General features: G+C 35.3%; 1 protein-coding gene across 1 annotated transcript; it reads right to left on the bottom strand.

The window, feature by feature from the left end:
* Window positions 1-4,706: 4,706 nt before the first annotated feature.
* LOC133530627 (facilitated trehalose transporter Tret1-like) lies at window positions 4,707-18,327 on the bottom strand. The gene is made up of 5 exons (XM_061868634.1): window positions 16,090-18,327; window positions 13,104-13,288; window positions 7,386-7,521; window positions 6,493-6,638; window positions 4,707-6,254 (listed from the first exon to the last, which is right to left on the bottom strand). The coding sequence occupies exons 2-5, from the start codon at window positions 13,140-13,142 to the stop codon at window positions 5,127-5,129; spliced, it is 1,449 nt and encodes a 482-aa protein (XP_061724618.1). The 5' UTR covers window positions 13,143-13,288; window positions 16,090-18,327; the 3' UTR covers window positions 4,707-5,126.
* Window positions 18,328-18,680: the final 353 nt, after the last annotated feature.

The raw sequence follows: 18,680 nt of genomic DNA, 5'->3' as shown, positions 1-18,680 counted from the left end.
CAACGAAAACATTTTGATCCAATTAAGGTCTTGCCAGTAATTTATCTATTAGTTAAGATATTATAAACAAACAGTACATGTATGTAAATATTCTTGTTAATAGATACAAGGCAACTGCCAAAACGACGTTTTATATTCACTTTGCTCCACCATGCTTAACAGACATTGCCAACAGTTTGAATTTGGACTTTAAGCTTCAGTAATATGGTAGATATTTGAATGCGCTTTCCAATGGCTGTTAGGACCTTTATGCGTTAGGGAAGTTATATATACTTATAGTAATGAGCTTGTATTGTAAAAAGATAATGTAGTTTTAATATTCTTGTTATAATAATTAATATATCAATAAACAAGTTATTAACAATCTATTATAATTTAATTAAATGATTTGATACCAAATTAAATTGAAATTAATCAAGTTCAAAGTTTTAGTGTATGTCAGAATCAGGTTTAAGTAAAATATACAATTACCTACACATTTAGGTACATTTTAAGATTGTTTTTTTTAAACTTAGTTATTTTTTTTAGGTGTTGACAGTAACTTTCCGTTCCCGAAGAAGAAATCGCTAAAATATTAAAGTTAAAAGGATTATACATTTAAGAGAATTAACTTTGAAACCTAAATTAAACCCTTAAATGCACGATTTTTTCATTTTGCCCGGAATGAATATATGTGTCACGTGATTGTTTGCTGATTCGAAAAAAAAATTAGTAAAAAAACATATAACATCGATTTTTACTGCGAAATTTGTGATAGAAGTTGCATAGGCTAAATCATATTTATGTAAATATACAACTTTCAGTAAAAGATATATGAAAAATCTTACTAACATCGGAAAGGTACACCATTGTAGATATTTGTTTAAAGTATTGTAAAAATTGTTTGCATTTATATTCGATATTTTTGTATTTAAAAAGTGCATTAGCTTCGTATTTTGATATGTAAATTAAGGAAACTATAGGTCAATTTACTGCTGCTTAATCTATCGTTCAATGTTATTGAATGACTGTTTGTTTCTGAATAAAAGAAAAAAAAATCTATGATAAAGTTTTTTAATATAATAATTACAAACACTGAAAAAACGGCTAAATTCACATACTAAAAATCATCAATTTCTGGATTTTCCCAAGTTTTCCGAAAATTCGTCTTAAAACAATTGTACTATTTATAAACTAATTATACTGCGTAAAAAGTAAAAATACAGAGAATGGATTAGTTTTACTATTGAAAAAATATACAGGAAGAAATACATTTTGTCTAATTGTGTATAAAATTAGATGTTTTTGTTGTGTAGTCTGCATCCTACAGTATGCATTTAAGAGGCAAGGGGCGGCAGCTTCTTCATACAAACGTGGTCCCCATTTTCCTTTCTTCCTGCGAGACAGGCATAGCCTAGTGCAGGTGTCACGGGCAATTACTATAACTTGATACAACATTTAGCAGTGTTTAACTGGAATAAGTTTACTTAACCTTGTTTTAATTATAAGTTTCACTGTATTAATAAACTATTTTTTTTTTTTTGATATTGACATTATGAAAAATATATTTACATAATTTGATGTATTTTAACCATAACTATGGCTCTACGTTTGAACTTTTCGACTTGTTTATTATTGTAAAAATTTGTAGCAAAAAACAGATTTCACAAAAAAATGCTCCAAATTCTTATAATAATTAAAAATTCTAACGTAGGGGGCATAGTGTTGTTGATATGCAATAATAGTTATTTACGATACAAGTGCGAAAAATAGAAAATTCGTAATGAATGTCGATAAATTAAAACACGACCGAAGGGAGTGTTTTAAATCGACACGAGTTGCGAATTACCTATTCGCACATGTATCGTACAACGTTTTACAGTACATATGACCCTTTAAATTTTCGACATTGTTACATAATGTACAAAATTAAATTATGTGTAAATTTACGCACTAGTGCGGAAAAGTAGCACCATATATACTGTAAATTAATATTATTTATATGAGTATGACGTTGAGTTGAGCCCGCGAGTAGCTACGAGTATAAGCTATATGAGTTAATATACAGAGAGGAAAATGAGGACTAAGTTTGTATGAAAAGGCGATTTCGCACGGGTCCCCCACTTTCGTCTTAAGGGTTCACAAATACCTTCGCTCCTAATGTATCCTTAAAATCAATAAAATAACGTTAAAGTTAATTATAATCGCTATAGGAATAAATATAAATTTAAAGGCATAAAACATGTTTCCATAATAATAAGTATAGATAAAGCTTGAGCCAACAAACAAAAAAAATCTAAAACTTACTTGTCTTAAAAATGGTGTAATTGTCTTCATTATTGTTTAAATAATTTATAACTTTTTACACAACACCTTTTTAATCACTCAAAAAGGATAAGTATGTTTCAAATGAAAAAAATCCTTCTATAATGCCAGCCGCTCTTTTACTCCAACTATATTCGACTGATCTTAATGACATGACTAACGGTTATTGTAGGAATTGGTCAAGTAATGATATAATTATAATCTCCGGTCGCCACACACGTCGACTGGATCGGAAATAAATATCGACTTTGGCTAGCCTAATCTGTTCAATTAAGTGACGTCTAAATTTAATAAGAAAAGACGATCAGACGACCGGTCGTAAGGGCCTTTTACACCCATCCTGCTGCCGGGCCTTACGATCGAAGTCGACGTCGGGCCCGCTCTTGCAAGGATCGTTTTCCGTTTCACGAAATATCAGTACCTACATCGTTTACAATCATCATCCTCCTCGCGGTGTACGGAATTTTTGCCGCGGCTATTTTTGAAATCGCTAAAATTGGCGTAGGCCTAGTGCCTAATCCCAAGATTTGGCTTAGGCACTAGTTTTTTACGAAAGTGAATGCCATCTGACCTGCCAACCCAGAGGGTAAACTAGGCCTTATTGGTATTAGTCTGGTTTCTTCACACGGTTTTCCTTTACCAAAAAGCGACTGTTAAATATCAAATGATTTGTCGTACATAAGTTCTGAAAAACTAGCTCATTGGCACGAGCCGAGGTTTGAACCTCCGGAGGTCGCGCCTCCGGATTGAAAGTCGCACGCTCTTACTTACTTAAAGAATAGTTCAAGTGCAAAAATAGCATACTTTGTCTCAAAGTGCCAAAAATGTTTAATGTTTGATATTTTTGCACTTGAACTATTTTTTTACATTTCAAATGTTGTTAACGATATTCTGATATTACGCGAAACGGAAAAAGACCCTCGCAAGAATCATTCGGCCCGACATCGGGGCCAACGTCGCTTCGATCGTTAGCCGTCCGACGGCAGGATAGATGTAATAAGCCCTATAGTGAGTTGTGCCCATGAAGCCGATGGTCCTGGGCTAGAATCCCGGTAAGGGCCTTTATTTGTGTGATGAGCACAAATATTTGTTCCTGAGTCATGGGTGTGTTTTGTTCTATGAGTATATTTCAGTATCTATATATTATTTATATATCGTTGTCTGTATGAGTCTACTGTGGGTCTCGTTAGTTAATTTGTGTAAGAATTTACTTATTATTATTAAGAGGATAGTGGACAACCGCTCGTCCATACAAATATAGTCCCCACTTTCCTCTCTCGATATTGACATGATAACAAATATTTACACATTTTATTGTTTATTAACAATTGCTATGCCCCTTTGTTTGACTTTTTTAATCTTTTTGATTGTTATAAGCAGGGATCGGAAACCGGTATTTTTTGTATGGGAACGAAAACGGTATTTTTTCGTTCTTTGTTAATTACTTCATTTCTAATTAGGAAATCTAATAATACGAAGTCGTTATCTGAAAACACAACTGAGTCCTACATTTGGAGTATAAAATAAACCGAAATAAATGGTTATTTCGATGTTTTTGCAAAAAACCGGTTCCGATCTCTGGTTATAAGAGTTAGGTACGAGCGAAAAAACAAATTTTATATACTTTTTTATCTCCCAACTCTTGTAACAATTAAAAAATCGAGAAAATTAATACCTACAAACAAGAATTTAGATGAGTAACATAAACAAATATAATTAATACTTAGTCTGTACGTAAATACTAGTCATTTCACATCTTTAACTATAATTAAACCCCAAGCGAATTAGACAAGATAAGACAAGACAAGACAAAGCATTTATTGCAATCATATTAGGTAAGTACACAAAATTACATAATATGTACCCTGCAAGGGCGCAGCAGTCTTATAACTAAATAACAAACTAACTAACTAACTGCTTTGGCTCAGCGATCCAAAAAGAATCTTGGCCTCCGAAACGAGAGAACGCCACCTGTCCCGATCCAGCGCGAAATAAAAAACTAGTACAAAGATTTATAGACAATTATTTGAGATCACAGGCAGTACTTAAGAGCTAAGTTACCTACTCTTAGCATAGGTATTAATTTAACGTTCCATTAGAACGTGACGCCTATCTATAGATCTCAATTCATTTGCCCGCGGTGTCAACAACGACGCATCTTCTATAACATATTAAACATGGCTTTCATTTCACATAATTTATGTTTTGGATGGGATATACTTTAAAGAAAAAAACTGATACTTACTCGTTTATGGAAGTCGTAATAAAGGAAAACCTTCCATAAATATTAGGTACTTTTATTTTGTTAGAGTAAGTAAATATACTTTATTGCACCAACAATTATACATTTTACATATAATACATGTAAAACCACAAATAAATTTTAAAGGAAAATAGAACCAGGTAACAACAGGCGGTCTTATCGCTAAAAAGCGATCTCTTCCAGACAACCTTTAGGTAGCAGGAAATGTAGGCATTAGATAGAGTAGGCATTTTTAAAACAAAAAATCCTACAAAATCTGTAGTGATGCACACGGTGGGACTAATCACATTTTAAATAGATACAAAGTATCTGTCAAATTAAATATTGAGTAGAATTTTTCTAGTGATTTTGCAAGTCTCACCAAAAGTCATAGAAGACTAATTAATTTAGACTCATTTGAAATTTCGGATTCGAGTAGTATCATAGTAAAAATATTGCTATTTGCACTGCACTATTTTTGATCTGCTCAAGCGTCCTTTTCAATAAAAACAACTCTTTGAGCCTGTTCTTTTATTCACTAATTTGCAGTTTTTAAGCCCCTGTTCTGAATTAGGCATGTTTAAGGAAACATCTTTTTTTTCTCAGATCCATTTAGTATTTCTAATTCTTTATCATGTTCAGGCTCACAACGTTCTCCTCTGAAATGTTCCTCGATCTGCTGCAGTGTCTCGCCTCTTGTCTCCGGCAGTAAGAACCACGCTACCACCAGACCTGCTATAATTATACCTGCATACAACACATACGTCCCTTGTAAACCTACAGAAGATATCAGACCAGGAAAAGTTTTAAGAGCTAAAAATGTTGCAATAGAAATTGCTATTAAGCTTGTACTTCCCGCGAGGCTTCTGTATTGCAAGGGAAAGACTTCACCAGCTATCACGCTTGGTAATGGAACCATTCCTACAGCAACGGAAAGAACTTGCAGGTTCACTAACACTCCAGGTATCCATATAGAGTCAAAGGGTAGCAAGTCGTTGGTTTTTGCAAATACGTAAGCAGCTTGAGCAAGATGGCTCACAGCACAGAGCGCTCCTGTAGCGAACAGCATAGTTCTCCTACCAGTTTTATTTATAACGTAAACCGCCCCGATATTAAAGAATAACCTCTGCGTATCCAATGCAACCATCCAGAAGTGAGCATTAATATCCGGGCCCATGAGCAAATGCAAAATTCTTGTCGAATAAGCAGCAAACATTGTGCCTCCCGTGAAGTTCAGCATGATGTATAAAGCGAACATGAGTAAAACAGGCTTATAAAATTCCTTCTTCTTCGCAATTGATACAATTTCTTTCAGACCTTGCTTTGCTTGTTGTTCCTCCAACTGCTTGCTGGCTTCAATCATCTTATCAAGCTCTGGTATTTCCTCGTCTCCCCTCAGCCATATGAAGACTTTTCTGCACTTGTCATATTGTCCCTGTGTCGCAAGCCAGCTTGGTGATTCAGGAGAGTAAATAGTCATGAGGAGACTGATGAAGGAGAAGAATAGAGAGATGAGAGCTGTCAGCTGGAAACTGAGGATGGAGCCGACGAGGTGGACAAAGAGGATGCCGAAGCACTGGGCGAGGGCGATGGTCGTGAGGAACCCGCCGCGGTTGTGCGGGCTGGTGTACTCGCCGATGAGCACGGAACGGAGAGGCATCATCATGCCCATTGAGGTGCCGTGAAGTATTCGGCCGACGAGTAGCGCCTGGAAATAAAGTCACAGAAACATAATCATACAAACGAAGTTACGATAATATTTTAAAACGACACACTGCCTGGTATCCGTTTTCGATGCTAGAACTTGTATTACAATGAAAATAGAGCGAGTAGAAATCTTTCGTAAATCTAATAAGTATTTGCATTGAACGTCTACCAAACTGAGTATGATACGTATATCTGAGGAGTTTTGTTCAGTAGTGAGACACTCTAGATTAATATGATACCTCGGGGCTGGTGGCGAGTATCATGACGATCCATCCCACCATGACAGGCGCCGTGACGGCGTAATGTGCTGCTTTACGTCCCATCCGACCCATGATTGGAGGTGTCAAGAAGTTGCCGAAGAACATTGATATCGCCAACACCGATGCTAGAATCAGTAAAAAAATACAATTCACTTGCCATTTCATTAAGAACCCATGTGGCATGCATTGGTTGATAGAATCAATTCAAGCCAACGGTAGCAACTTGGCAAGCGACAGTGTCATAAACATAAACGTTGAATTCTTGTGACATTAGCATTGAGCAGCAGGATTGTTTTTTTTTATACTACGTCGGTGGCAAACAAGCATACGGTCCGCCTGATGGTAAGCAGTCTCCGTAGCCTATGTACGCCTGCAATTCCAGAGGAACGAGTGATGTCCCTGTCGATTTCCTAGATAAGCCGCTTTGCTATCGCGCTTAAAACGTTTAACCCCGTCACTCATGTTATCAAGAAATCACTCATCTCTCACTGTTTCAACGCTGCTTTAGAATATATACGTAGGGATACGACTCATATGTGTGTTGCTTAACCATACACTGAAAGAAATGTTTGCATAACTGTAACAAAATTTTGGTTACTGTTTACACAAAAATTGGGACTTGCGAACTATGTGTTATATGTTACAAAACCGTGTTTGGCTATCAGTGTTCAGGTACTGGGTAGGTATACACTACAAAATAAGTTTGTAAATTTATGCAAAGTTTATTTTCTTATAACCGTAGTTTAGTTATTTAGTAAAGTTACAAAACCAGTTCGGCTATCTATTTTTTTCAGTGTAGAACAGAATTGGTTCGTTCGTTCGTTCAGGATCCTAAAACATGAAAGTAGGTGCAATTGTTCGTAAGTCCTCACCTATCCAAGACTCCATCTCCTTGCTCAGTATGATAGGTGAGTCAGGCTGATGAAGCTGTGGCAGCAACACCCCTGGGAACCCCAGCATGCAGCCGTGGCCGATGATGTTGCAGCATACCGCTCCCGTCACGTAACACTGTAAAACAGAATCTTTAGTACTATTGAGCCCCGAGGAGGCTTGAACTCACGGCCTTTCACGTTTTGTGCCAATTTGAAGGTTTAATGCCATGTCGCGATGTGAGCTCAATGGGTACGTGAGTTAGGCTGGGTTAGTCCTCCTCCTCATCTTTGGGTCATCATTTGCATTTTAAACTAGAGCCCAAGGTCCACTTTGGCAACCGAAGCCGAAGCTCATTAGATAGATAGATAGATAAACCATTTATTCGCTTGCCACAATACACACAACTAAACAAAAAATAATACAAAAAATAGCAACAGCAAAATAAAAATTAAATAAATAACAAAAAGCATCAATAACAGGTAATGTGTGCTGTGTGCGTTGCAGCAAAACAAAAGGGTTCTGGCCTTCTGGCTCAGTAATACGCTCCACTCTTTCGGGTGACGCACTGATAATTCTGCTAGAACCCAGATCACGAACAGATTAACGATGTAACAAAAAAAAAAACATAAAAAATAATAATAATAGTAGTTAGTAGTAATAATAATAGTTAGTAGCATGCCTATAAAATAATAATAAGTTGAATATATCTCTATATAATCTTTGTACATATAGTAGTAAGTTTATCATAATTGACACTAACAAATTTGTTAGTAAATACCATATGCCTATGGTGTTTTTGACTAAAGGTAAGTGTTACCTTTCAAATTATTACAAGAGACAAATAGCTTTATCGCTATCCTATTTACTTGACATTTCTGCCAAGAATTTGGCAGACAACTCTGCTCCTATTGAGCAGCCCAGTGTGAGCTTGGAATTGGTTCCAGTCATAACCAATGATTTAAACTAGCTGTTAAGACAAAAGATTCTGTCTCTGGCAATTTAGTTTTAAATAAATATAATGAAAAATACTGTAAACATGGAAAGTATATCCACCTGGTGCATCAAAACATTCAATGTATTAGAGGAAAAGATTTACAGATTGAACTTTTTATGAACGATTTTTATGTTGATATTTTATGTATTACTGAACATTGGTTAACAAATAATGAATTAATGCCTCAATTTAATAATCATCAGGTGGGAAGTTCGTTCACCAGAATTAGTTCCATACATGGTGGGTCGTTAATTATATTAAATAGTCAGTTAAAATTTAAGGAACGTAAGGATATTGTATCCATGTCTGTTGAACGGACTATAGAACTAAGTGCAGTAGAATTGGAGCAATTTATTGTTGTCTGTGTGTATAGGCCGCCATTAAGTAATTTTGAAATATTTGAAAGTGTAATGGATTCTGTGCTACTTAAAATATCATCTTCTAGTAAGAAATTATTTATATGCGGCGACTTTAATGTAAATATTTTGGAAAATTCAACAATGTCTTGTAGATTGTTGAATCTATTCAAATCTGGTAATCTCAACCACATGTTTATGGAGCCTACTAGAGTGACTGCTACTAGTGCAACCTGTATAGATAATATTTTCACTGATATTGTTCCTATTACTAAAAAAGTTATCAGTAATTTAGAATCAGACCACTTAGGTCAATTAATGGTATTTGAGACATTAAGGAAAAATACTTTGAGAAAACAAATAACTTTTGTACCAGTAACCTCGGACCGCGTAGAAAGAATGAAGCAAAGTCTAGTTCAGGCGCTACCCTTTTTGTCTTCCGATATGGGTCCAAATAGTATGTATAATTCATTCTTTCACACTTTTATGGATCATTATAATGCGATATTTACTTCAAAATCGGTCGTAGTTAGTGGTGCATCAGTTTTTAGTGAGTGGGCTACTGCGGACTTACATCAACGAAGACGTGCACTGTATGCCTTGTATGAGGAACGGCGGTTTAACACGAGTGATGAATTTAAAGAACATGTCAAGCAATATTCGAAAAAGTTTAAAATAGATTGTCATATAGCTAAGCGAAATTATCTAAGTCAAAGAATAAAAAATAGTCCCAACATTATTAAAGCAACCTGGAAAGTAATCAATGTGGAGACTGGTCGCTCGAAACACAGAGTGAATGATTTTAAACTAAATATTGATAACAAAATTATAGATTCCAATTTAGAAGTAGCTACAGAATTTGAAATTTTTTTCACTGACGTACCAGTTTTCACAACTAAGGATTTAAATTCATCACCCTCATCCGCTGTTACTCTATTAAAAGATAACGCTCCAGAGTGTTGTGGAGATTTTCATTTTGAACGTGTTTGTACCTCCGATTTAGTAAAGGCGTTTAATTCGGTTAATGTCAAAAAAACGAATGACCTCTGGGGAGTCTCTGTCCATGCTGTCAAATCCTTAGTAGAAATTATAGCGCCTGACTTAGTAATTATATTTAACAACAGTGTTGATTGCGGCGAGTTTCCTGATTTAATGAAACATAGTAAAATAACTCCTTTATTTAAATCGGGTAGCAACTCTGACCCCACTAACTTTAGACCGATATCTGTGCTACCAACGTTCAGTAAGATTTTTGAAAAATTAATTCTTACTCAATTAGTACGACATTTTAACGTCAATAATTTAATGCATAATAAGCAGTTTGGTTTTACACGGGGTCGCTCGACAACCGATGCTGGTGTTGAGCTAATTAAGCATATCTTCGATGCCTGGGAGGAGTCACGAGATGCTATAGGTATCTTCTGTGATTTGTCTAAGGCCTTCGACTGCGTTTGTCATGAAACATTAATCAGGAAACTACACTATTATGGAGTTAGAGGAGCGGCACTGGATTTACTTAAGTCCTACTTAAATGGTAGAATACAAAGGGTCGATGTGAATGGACAGCGATCACCGGGGTCATTGGTCTCTATGGGTGTACCACAGGGGTCAATATTGGGACCTTTCCTGTTCCTTATCTACATAAATGACTTGCCATTCCTTGTAAAGACCCACCATGATATAGTATTGTTTGCAGACGACACTTCACTTATTTTCAAAGTCAAACGACAGCAACAAGCTTACAATGATGTAAACGATGCTATTTCTAAAGTAGTAAATTGGTTCAATGTTAATAATTTATTGTTAAATGAGAATAAGACTAAATGTATTAAGTTTGTCACTAGTAATGTAAGGCATGTACAAACAAGTGTCATTGTGAAGGATGAGGAATTGGAACTAGTTGATAGTACAGTTTTTCTTGGTATAACTTTAGATTCTAAACTCCAGTGGGGTCCCCATATTGCTACTCTTTCGAATAGACTGAGTTCTGCAGCTTTTGCAGTAAGCAAAATCCGTCAGTTAACTGATGTCAAAACAGCTCGATTAGTATATTTTAGTTACTTCCATAGCATTATGTCATATGGTATTTTACTGTGGGGTGGTGCTTCAGAGATAAATACCATTTTTGTTCTGCAGAAGAGGGCTATTCGAGCAATATATAAAATGAACCATAGAGACTCACTGAGATATAAATTTAAGGAAATTGACATCATGACAGTGCACTGTCAATACATTTATGAGAATATTCTGTATGTGCATAAAAATATTGCCGATTTTAAGAAAAATTGTGACATTCATAATATTAATACTAGAAATAAACATAAGCTCGCCGTGCCCTTCACTCGGCTCCATAAAATTAAAAAATCATTCATGGGTAATTGTGTGAGATTTTATAATAAACTTCCAAACCATATTACTGAGTTACCAATTAATAAATTTAAGAATCATGTAAAGCGTAAACTTATTTCTAAAGCTTATTATACCACACAAGACTACATGAATGATAAAACAACGTGGGATTAATTGTGATTCGAAATGATTAATTATTTATTATATTTGAATAATGATGATGAAATGGATATTCCAATGCATGTATTTCCTTTGTTGTTTTTATTATATTTGTTTGACATTTAGAATTTATTCTAGAAACAATCTAGACAAGTATTTTTTATACATTTTTTTTGTATGACTGTATTTTGTGAAAGTTTTAGTATTAAATTTGATCTATGAATTATATTCATTAGTATTATATATGGAATAATATTTACAACATCAATAAATTGCTCTGATAATTAGATTAAGATAATTATATGTAATACTGTCTTACTATTCATAAGTGCTTGTTGCTAGGCCTACATGAATAAAGTATATTTGAATTGAATTGAATTGAATAAGTGTCGTAGTATGGATTATGTAGAAGTGTGGTGCGTGTTGGTGTATAGTACCTTATTATATCAGATGTTGAGTATAAAACGGCCTACAATAATTACAATAATATAAAGAGTTTGTACACATATAGTTCATTAGTTATTGCGAAAGCTACTGCCATATGATCTTCCAATACAAAGGCGAAACTAGGCCTTAATTGGGAACAGTCCGGTTTCCTTACGATTTTCTACACTGAAAAGTGACTGGTGATCGGTAATCAAACGATATTTCGTTCCGTGAAATTTGCTTACCTACTTTGCACCGAGCCCCAAAATTCGAAATTACCTTTTTTTAATTATTAAAGGTATTGTGGTAGCTATGTACATAGCAAATATTATATATGTATATGCCGACTTAAAGTAGACCATCTCTTTTATCATGTTGTAATATTTAAATTAGGTTATTATATAGTTTTCATATATAAAACTTGTTGGAACCCAACTACCCAGTGGGGAGTAAAGTAAGCAAATTTTACGGTACATCACTTCCACGAAGCCAAAGCCACGATGAGTCAGGATTTGAACCCGCGACCTTCAGTTTGAATTCGTACGCCTTACGGCTAGGCCACAATAAAATTGACACCAACACTTTAATATAAAAAATATATATATATATGTATACCTAATTTTATTTAATAACAAATCAATATTGATTTGTATAATGTCTTTCCCAACACCAATGTTCCGTGATGGGAAAGACATACAAATCAATATTACTATAAGCATATCGTGTAAATGTCGAATGGCGAAATAAAATAGGTATATAAAGATTATGAACTCTTTTGAACATAGAAAACTCATTGATGTGGACGTATATAGACTAACTACGATCAGTACCCCTAGTGTAAATATTTTCGACAGCGAAACGTGACGTACGCGTTTGCGTTAAGTGTCATTTTGTATGAGATTTTTGACTTTCCAAAACGTCCCGCTTGGCGCGCTGTTCAAAAACCCATACAAAATGAGACTTAACGCAAACGCGTACGTCACGTTTCGCTATCGACTAAATTTACACTCCCTAGTGTAAATTTAGTACAGAAATACATTTTCAAAAATTACAAAATGCTCTTTCCCAATTTTTGAAAATTTAAGCATTAGTTCGCAAAAACGATCTTTGCATACACTAAACATCCACGTAAAGTACCAAGATTTGAGCAACTATATTAAATCATCATCGTCTCCTAGCCGTTTTCGGCCACAGCAACTGCTTTCTACCGCTGAGAGTGTCGCTGGTGCGCTCTCAGGTGACTGACGTAGCCAATCTTAGCAGCGAATGTGCCACACTCGCTGCAGGTCAGCACCCCTCCGACGTAATTATATGTTATGGCCATAGGTGGTCTGGCCTTTAGCTCGTCACGCTTATCGTCAAGTTCTGTGCGCCGGCTGGCTTCTGGCTGGCTTTTTTTTATTTTATATTAAATAATAATATAATGAACTTACTTGTCTAACGAACGGCGAAAACCTATTCTTATTCCCCATGATCTTCACCCTATTCTCAGAATACTTCAACACAAAATTCACATTATTTATTTATTCAATTATACTGCATCTTATCTAACCACCGACTATCAATATACTCGTAATTTTCGCTTTAAGTGATCTTGAAAATATCTTATCAGTTCTATCTGAAAAATGAACGTAGTAGATTAATTCGAATACAGTCAAGATATTAAATATCGATACGGACAAAGTGCCAACAATATGTATACATGACCTTATTGCCTATATATTACGGTAGTGTGTACATATTTTTGTCACTGTCCGTATCGATATTTAATACCTTGATTGTACCTATCATACAGAATAAGTAATAGTACTATCGTACAGAAAATAAACTTCCTACAAAACCGAAGTTTGACAGCGATTCAAGGACAAGTCATGCTGTCCATTTTTAATGTATGCCACTATACCTTTCGGATACTTAGGGTTGTCAAAATTTAAGTCATTATCTTATCTGTGGTTGTGCACGCAACGGGACGGAGCAATGCTGAGCCGAAGGGAGCCGAAAATACCCGAAAGGATTAGTTTCGCCCACCTGCCTATAGTATAGCATTGAGAACCCGAGATAATTGCAATCTTGAGCATTGTGAGAATTTCGGGGTATCACACAAAAACAAACCTAACCTAACCTAACCTAACCAAGTATATTGTTTTTTCAAGGTTATTTTTTGAATAATATTCATACCATTATAATTTATAACGTTTTAACTTTAACAAGCATAGCCAGTTTATTTGCATAATCATGCGCTTAAATTTGTATAAGTATAATACAATATTTTATGCTAGTCAGCTTAACCAGTAGGGCTAAGATGGTCGGCTTTTTATCATTTGTCACCATGGCTGTCACGTTCTAACAAATATGTAAGCGCGAAAGTGACGGACATAGTGACAAGTGATAAAAATGGAACCATAATACCGCCGCAGTAGGGCTAAGATAGTCGGCTCTTTATCATTTGTCACCACGCCTGTCACTTTCTAACAAGTATGTAGGCGTGAAAGTGACGGGCATAGTGACAAGTAATAAAAATGAAACCATGATGCCACCGCTGATCAGTTTTATAGATTATTAATTTCAGATAGAAATATGACTAATTGTTGATATAAGGAGTATTGCTGCAATGTTCTGCCACCAGAGTGCAGCACTAGCACCTATCGTAAACCATAATCTAACTTATACCAAAGAGAAATAGAGGTGTGTCAAAGAAAACTTTATAGTGACGTAAATTTATTGCCATCTTTCGATAAATAATTAAAACTTTCAGAACGCCATTTGCATTTGATCCTTATTATTTCAATGATATGTGTTCAATTTGTTAAATATTAAAAAGTTGGTTAAATATAAAAAAAAAACACGGATCCAGATTTTTTTTTAAATCGTGAAACAAAAGCTTAATAAGTAAGTACTTTGAATGCATAGCGAACATGATCGTCAGTCGTTTTTGAGTTATTGCAAAAAATCTTCTCAGTAAAAAGAAAAGCGTTGCAAAGGTACTCCCTTATGCTTGTAATGTACATGATACGTACTAATAGCCCCCGTTAGGCCTATTTTGACAGAATGGTAACTCCGAAACCCTACACTGAGCATGGCCCGACATGCTCTTGGCCGATTTTTAAGAAGTATAAATTGGACTATCATCTATTCCCCCCGAATTCCTAATATGGTTAGTATCTAGATAGGTTTGGCCTTCTCGGGGCGCGACGGTAACAAGTCACGGCCTATTGCTCCCAAACGTCCAAGTTTAGGAGTAAGGGGTCCTTCACATTGGCGTTTTAGACGATTTTTTAAGAGTGTTCAAGATCATTGTACCTACGTGTGTTAATTTAATACATAGATTTTAAATCAAAAGTGTGACGAGTGACAGCTTATCTTAAAGGTAATGATTTTGTCAAATAGGTTAATAATAATAAATAATGGGGAAACCGCCATGTGGGATGTTGATTCGACGACCATTGTCCCGATAGTCGTTTCAGCGAACGGTCTCATAGCGAAGAGTCTCGACCAACACCTTGAGAGACTCTCGCTAGGTGGTTGGATCAAGGGTCAGATGCAGAAGGCGGTGATCTTGGACACGGCGCGGATAGTCCGCCGGTTCCTCTCTCTGCGGCCCTGACCACCGGCAGCTTGGGCCCTGCCCCGCTGCTGGCAGCACCCTAGGTTAGGTTTTTTATAATGTGTTTATATGTATTTTGTATTATTTTTGTATGATTTGTTGTATTTTACTTTCATATTCATATTATAAAATGCCTAATCTAAGACACAAGATAAATAAAGAGATAAATAATGGCAAAGCTCGATGGTACCATAATATTACATTGTCATCCAACTTACATAAATGTATGTAAAGTTTTAGCTCAATCGAATTATGGGAAGTAGGTATAATTTAACTTGCAAGATTTGACACAAATAATGACGAACGTATATCGACAATGCAAGTTAAATTACATGTAAATATCATATGTATAATACATATGATATTTACATGTGTATTTCTCAGTACAATATTTAGCAACTGTTGTTTTAACAAGCTTTTAATTTAACTTCTAACTCATATGTCTATCTATTACGGTTTTTGAAATACAGTCCTGCGACAAACACGTACAGATTTCCAACAGGAGAGGCGGACAGATGCTTAGTAATAGGATTGCGTTTATCCTTCGGATCAACCTGCAATAAGCATTAAATAAAAAAAATAAAAACCCCTGCGATAAATCCATTTTATGCCTAAAATGCCGTATATACATCAATTTGGAAAAGAACTAATAGTCTTCAAACTGCTGGATCGATTTCTACCAATCCTAGCTAAGTACCAGTAAGAACAACCTCATGGAAACTCGCTTTCACGTTAAAAAACCGCATTGCAATCGGTCCATCTGTTAGAGAGCTACGGTAGACAGACAGACAGACATTGGCGTTCAACATATACACCTCTTTTTGCGTCGGAGCTTAAAAATTGCAAACACGTGCAAATCTGCGACGAAATAGTACTAGTTTGCCATATTTTTTCCACAAACAGGCGGCCAAAATTTAAATTTAAACCACTTCATCGTTTTAAATATGCAATAAAATATGAATATGTCATGACCCCGCTGAAAAAATGTCATACTTTACTTTATAAATCAGCAATTTATGTGTGCGTTATAGTCGTCAGTTGACTAAATCTGTCATTTGCCTAATTATCGTAGTTTTCGGCACTTGGCCAATGATTTTATTGACTGTTGAGTGTGACAGCTCGGCTCGAGTTTTATCTATGTCTTATCTAATTCTGCATCGATTGCTGCAATTATTTTATCGTTTATCATTGGAGATGAAACATCATGAAACATGCGACACTTTTTGATAAATTTTATACTGTGTTATTACCATATACTGTACATTAATTAATCACTGGGCCACCCTACTTTGTCAAATACAACGTGTATCTTCTCTCTGAACATTGACCGAGATTCCGAGTAGAGTTCCTTCTCTCTCTCTCTTTGATTAGATAAACATAAAAATATATATTTTATAAGATTAGTAATTCAAATAAATCAACAATAAATAGGAGCATAATGTATTAGTCGTTCCACATGACATACTTTTTAATTACCATGTATCTACATACAGGCTGTTCCGAAGTATTAAATTGTAAATCATTAATTTCTCCGTTAATACTTTGGCGTGTGGAATGAGACTTTGTACATAGGGTAGAAATACCCTAATCGTCACGTCCTATTCATCTATGTCCAGAGGATAGAGACACGTTGTATGTAAGTACGTCGCTTGCATTCTGTAAGGCTATGATGGTCGTCATACGATGGTCGATTTGTCAACGTGACAGCGTGACGTGGTGATATAAGAGTGACAATTGTTTTGTCACGTGGATAAAGCCATTCATAATAGGCCTGCTATAGATTACCTCGCATTTTACAAGCTTTTATTTAGTTTCACCTGTCCCGTGGTCTGTCTGTCGGTCTGTAAACAAATCTTGCAAGTTAAATTTGACCCACTTTCCGATTTCCGATGAAGATGAAAATTTGCATATATATGTAAGTCGGGTGACAATGCAATATTATGGTACCATCGAGCTGATCTGATGATGGAGACAGGAGGTGACCATAGGAACTCCGTGATAAAACAACGCAACCTAATTGTGTTTGGGGTTTTTAGAAGTGTCTCGATGAGTATTAGTTGCCGGTGGAAAGAAAACTACAGTCAGCTATAAAAGCTTGTACCAAAAATGAAATTTTTGTCTAAAACTTTTTTTACATTTTAATGGCCACTGCTCCATTGAAACTTCTTGGAAAAGGTTATGGCTATTATACATGACCGCAGATGTATCGTTTGTGAATGATCGGTCTGTGTCTGATGATACATTACCATTTTAATTAAGGTAATTTAATTTAGATCACATCTGGTATCAAAATTGTATTACTAGGCGCCTAGTGCAATTAGATAATTGTTTTCGTTAAACTTTTCTTAAAAAGATATTTATTTTTTTGTCTACGATATGTCATTAACAAGTCTATTGTGTCTTGCAAGAGTAGAAATAGTTTTGCATATAGTCTTTCAAACAATTTTAACAGTAGAAAATGCGCAACATGTGTTAAATTTGTCACTTTTTAAATAATTTAATCCAAACGCAATAAAAGTCAATTTTGAAAACCAACAAAAGTGTGAACAAATCCTTAGTTTGATCTACAATTTTTATACCTACGTTTGTTGATTAAAAGGCCGTCTCAAAGTTCCTGCAATAAAAACTAAAAAACCGTGGAGTCGTGTTGTCAAACATTTTTGTGACATTACATAACATTTCCTGCTAGAACGAGGGTCGTAATATTAGTTTACAACCATCCTTAATCTGTCAACTCCTTTCTTTTTCATTGCCAAGATTCAGAATTATTGTGAATTCCGTTATTTTCGGCGGAGAGCAGGAGAATCAGTTTGTGGGTCGTGACGGGGTAGGGTGTATGTCACATAGAAGTTCTAGTTCTAAATTACATTTTATGTTATCTTATGTGACCTAAGCTCTGTTTTTGTATGTTAGATATTAAAATTATAGTTCGATTTGCCAATTTACCCAATCGTCTTGATTTTGTACGAATTTTGTACAAAAAAGAGATTCTTCGGACAAATTGTGCCAATTGAATTGTCATTTTAGTGTCTGGAATATAAAAACAAGCACTACAAGACGAAGTGACGCACACACTAATCTGGACTAGTCTGTCTGTCACATTAGTTCTTGTAGTTGCAATTGAGGGCCTTAGTGTTTTGTAATTCACACTTTTATCGTCCAAACTATTTCACTTAAGGTTTTGGTGTGATTAAAGCGTTATTCTATTGTTAAGTGTATTTTGCGCCCATGCTTCAACTAATTTTAATGTGATTTGTCAAAAGTGTTGTAGTGTAAGATGTCGGTGACCGTGATAATACCAAGGCGTGATAGTGAGGACGTGCCCCGGAATAAAAATGCCGACGGTGAGGTTAGTGAAAAAAGTGTAGTTTTAAGTTGTGTATTTTAAAAAAAAATCACGTCTGGA

Source organism: Cydia pomonella, chromosome 23 (assembly GCF_033807575.1).
Source record: "Cydia pomonella isolate Wapato2018A chromosome 23, ilCydPomo1, whole genome shotgun sequence".
NCBI lineage: Eukaryota > Metazoa > Arthropoda > Insecta > Lepidoptera > Tortricidae > Cydia > Cydia pomonella.
Note: the sequence above shows the minus strand (reverse complement) of the source record. Positions and strands in the feature narration are given on the sequence as shown.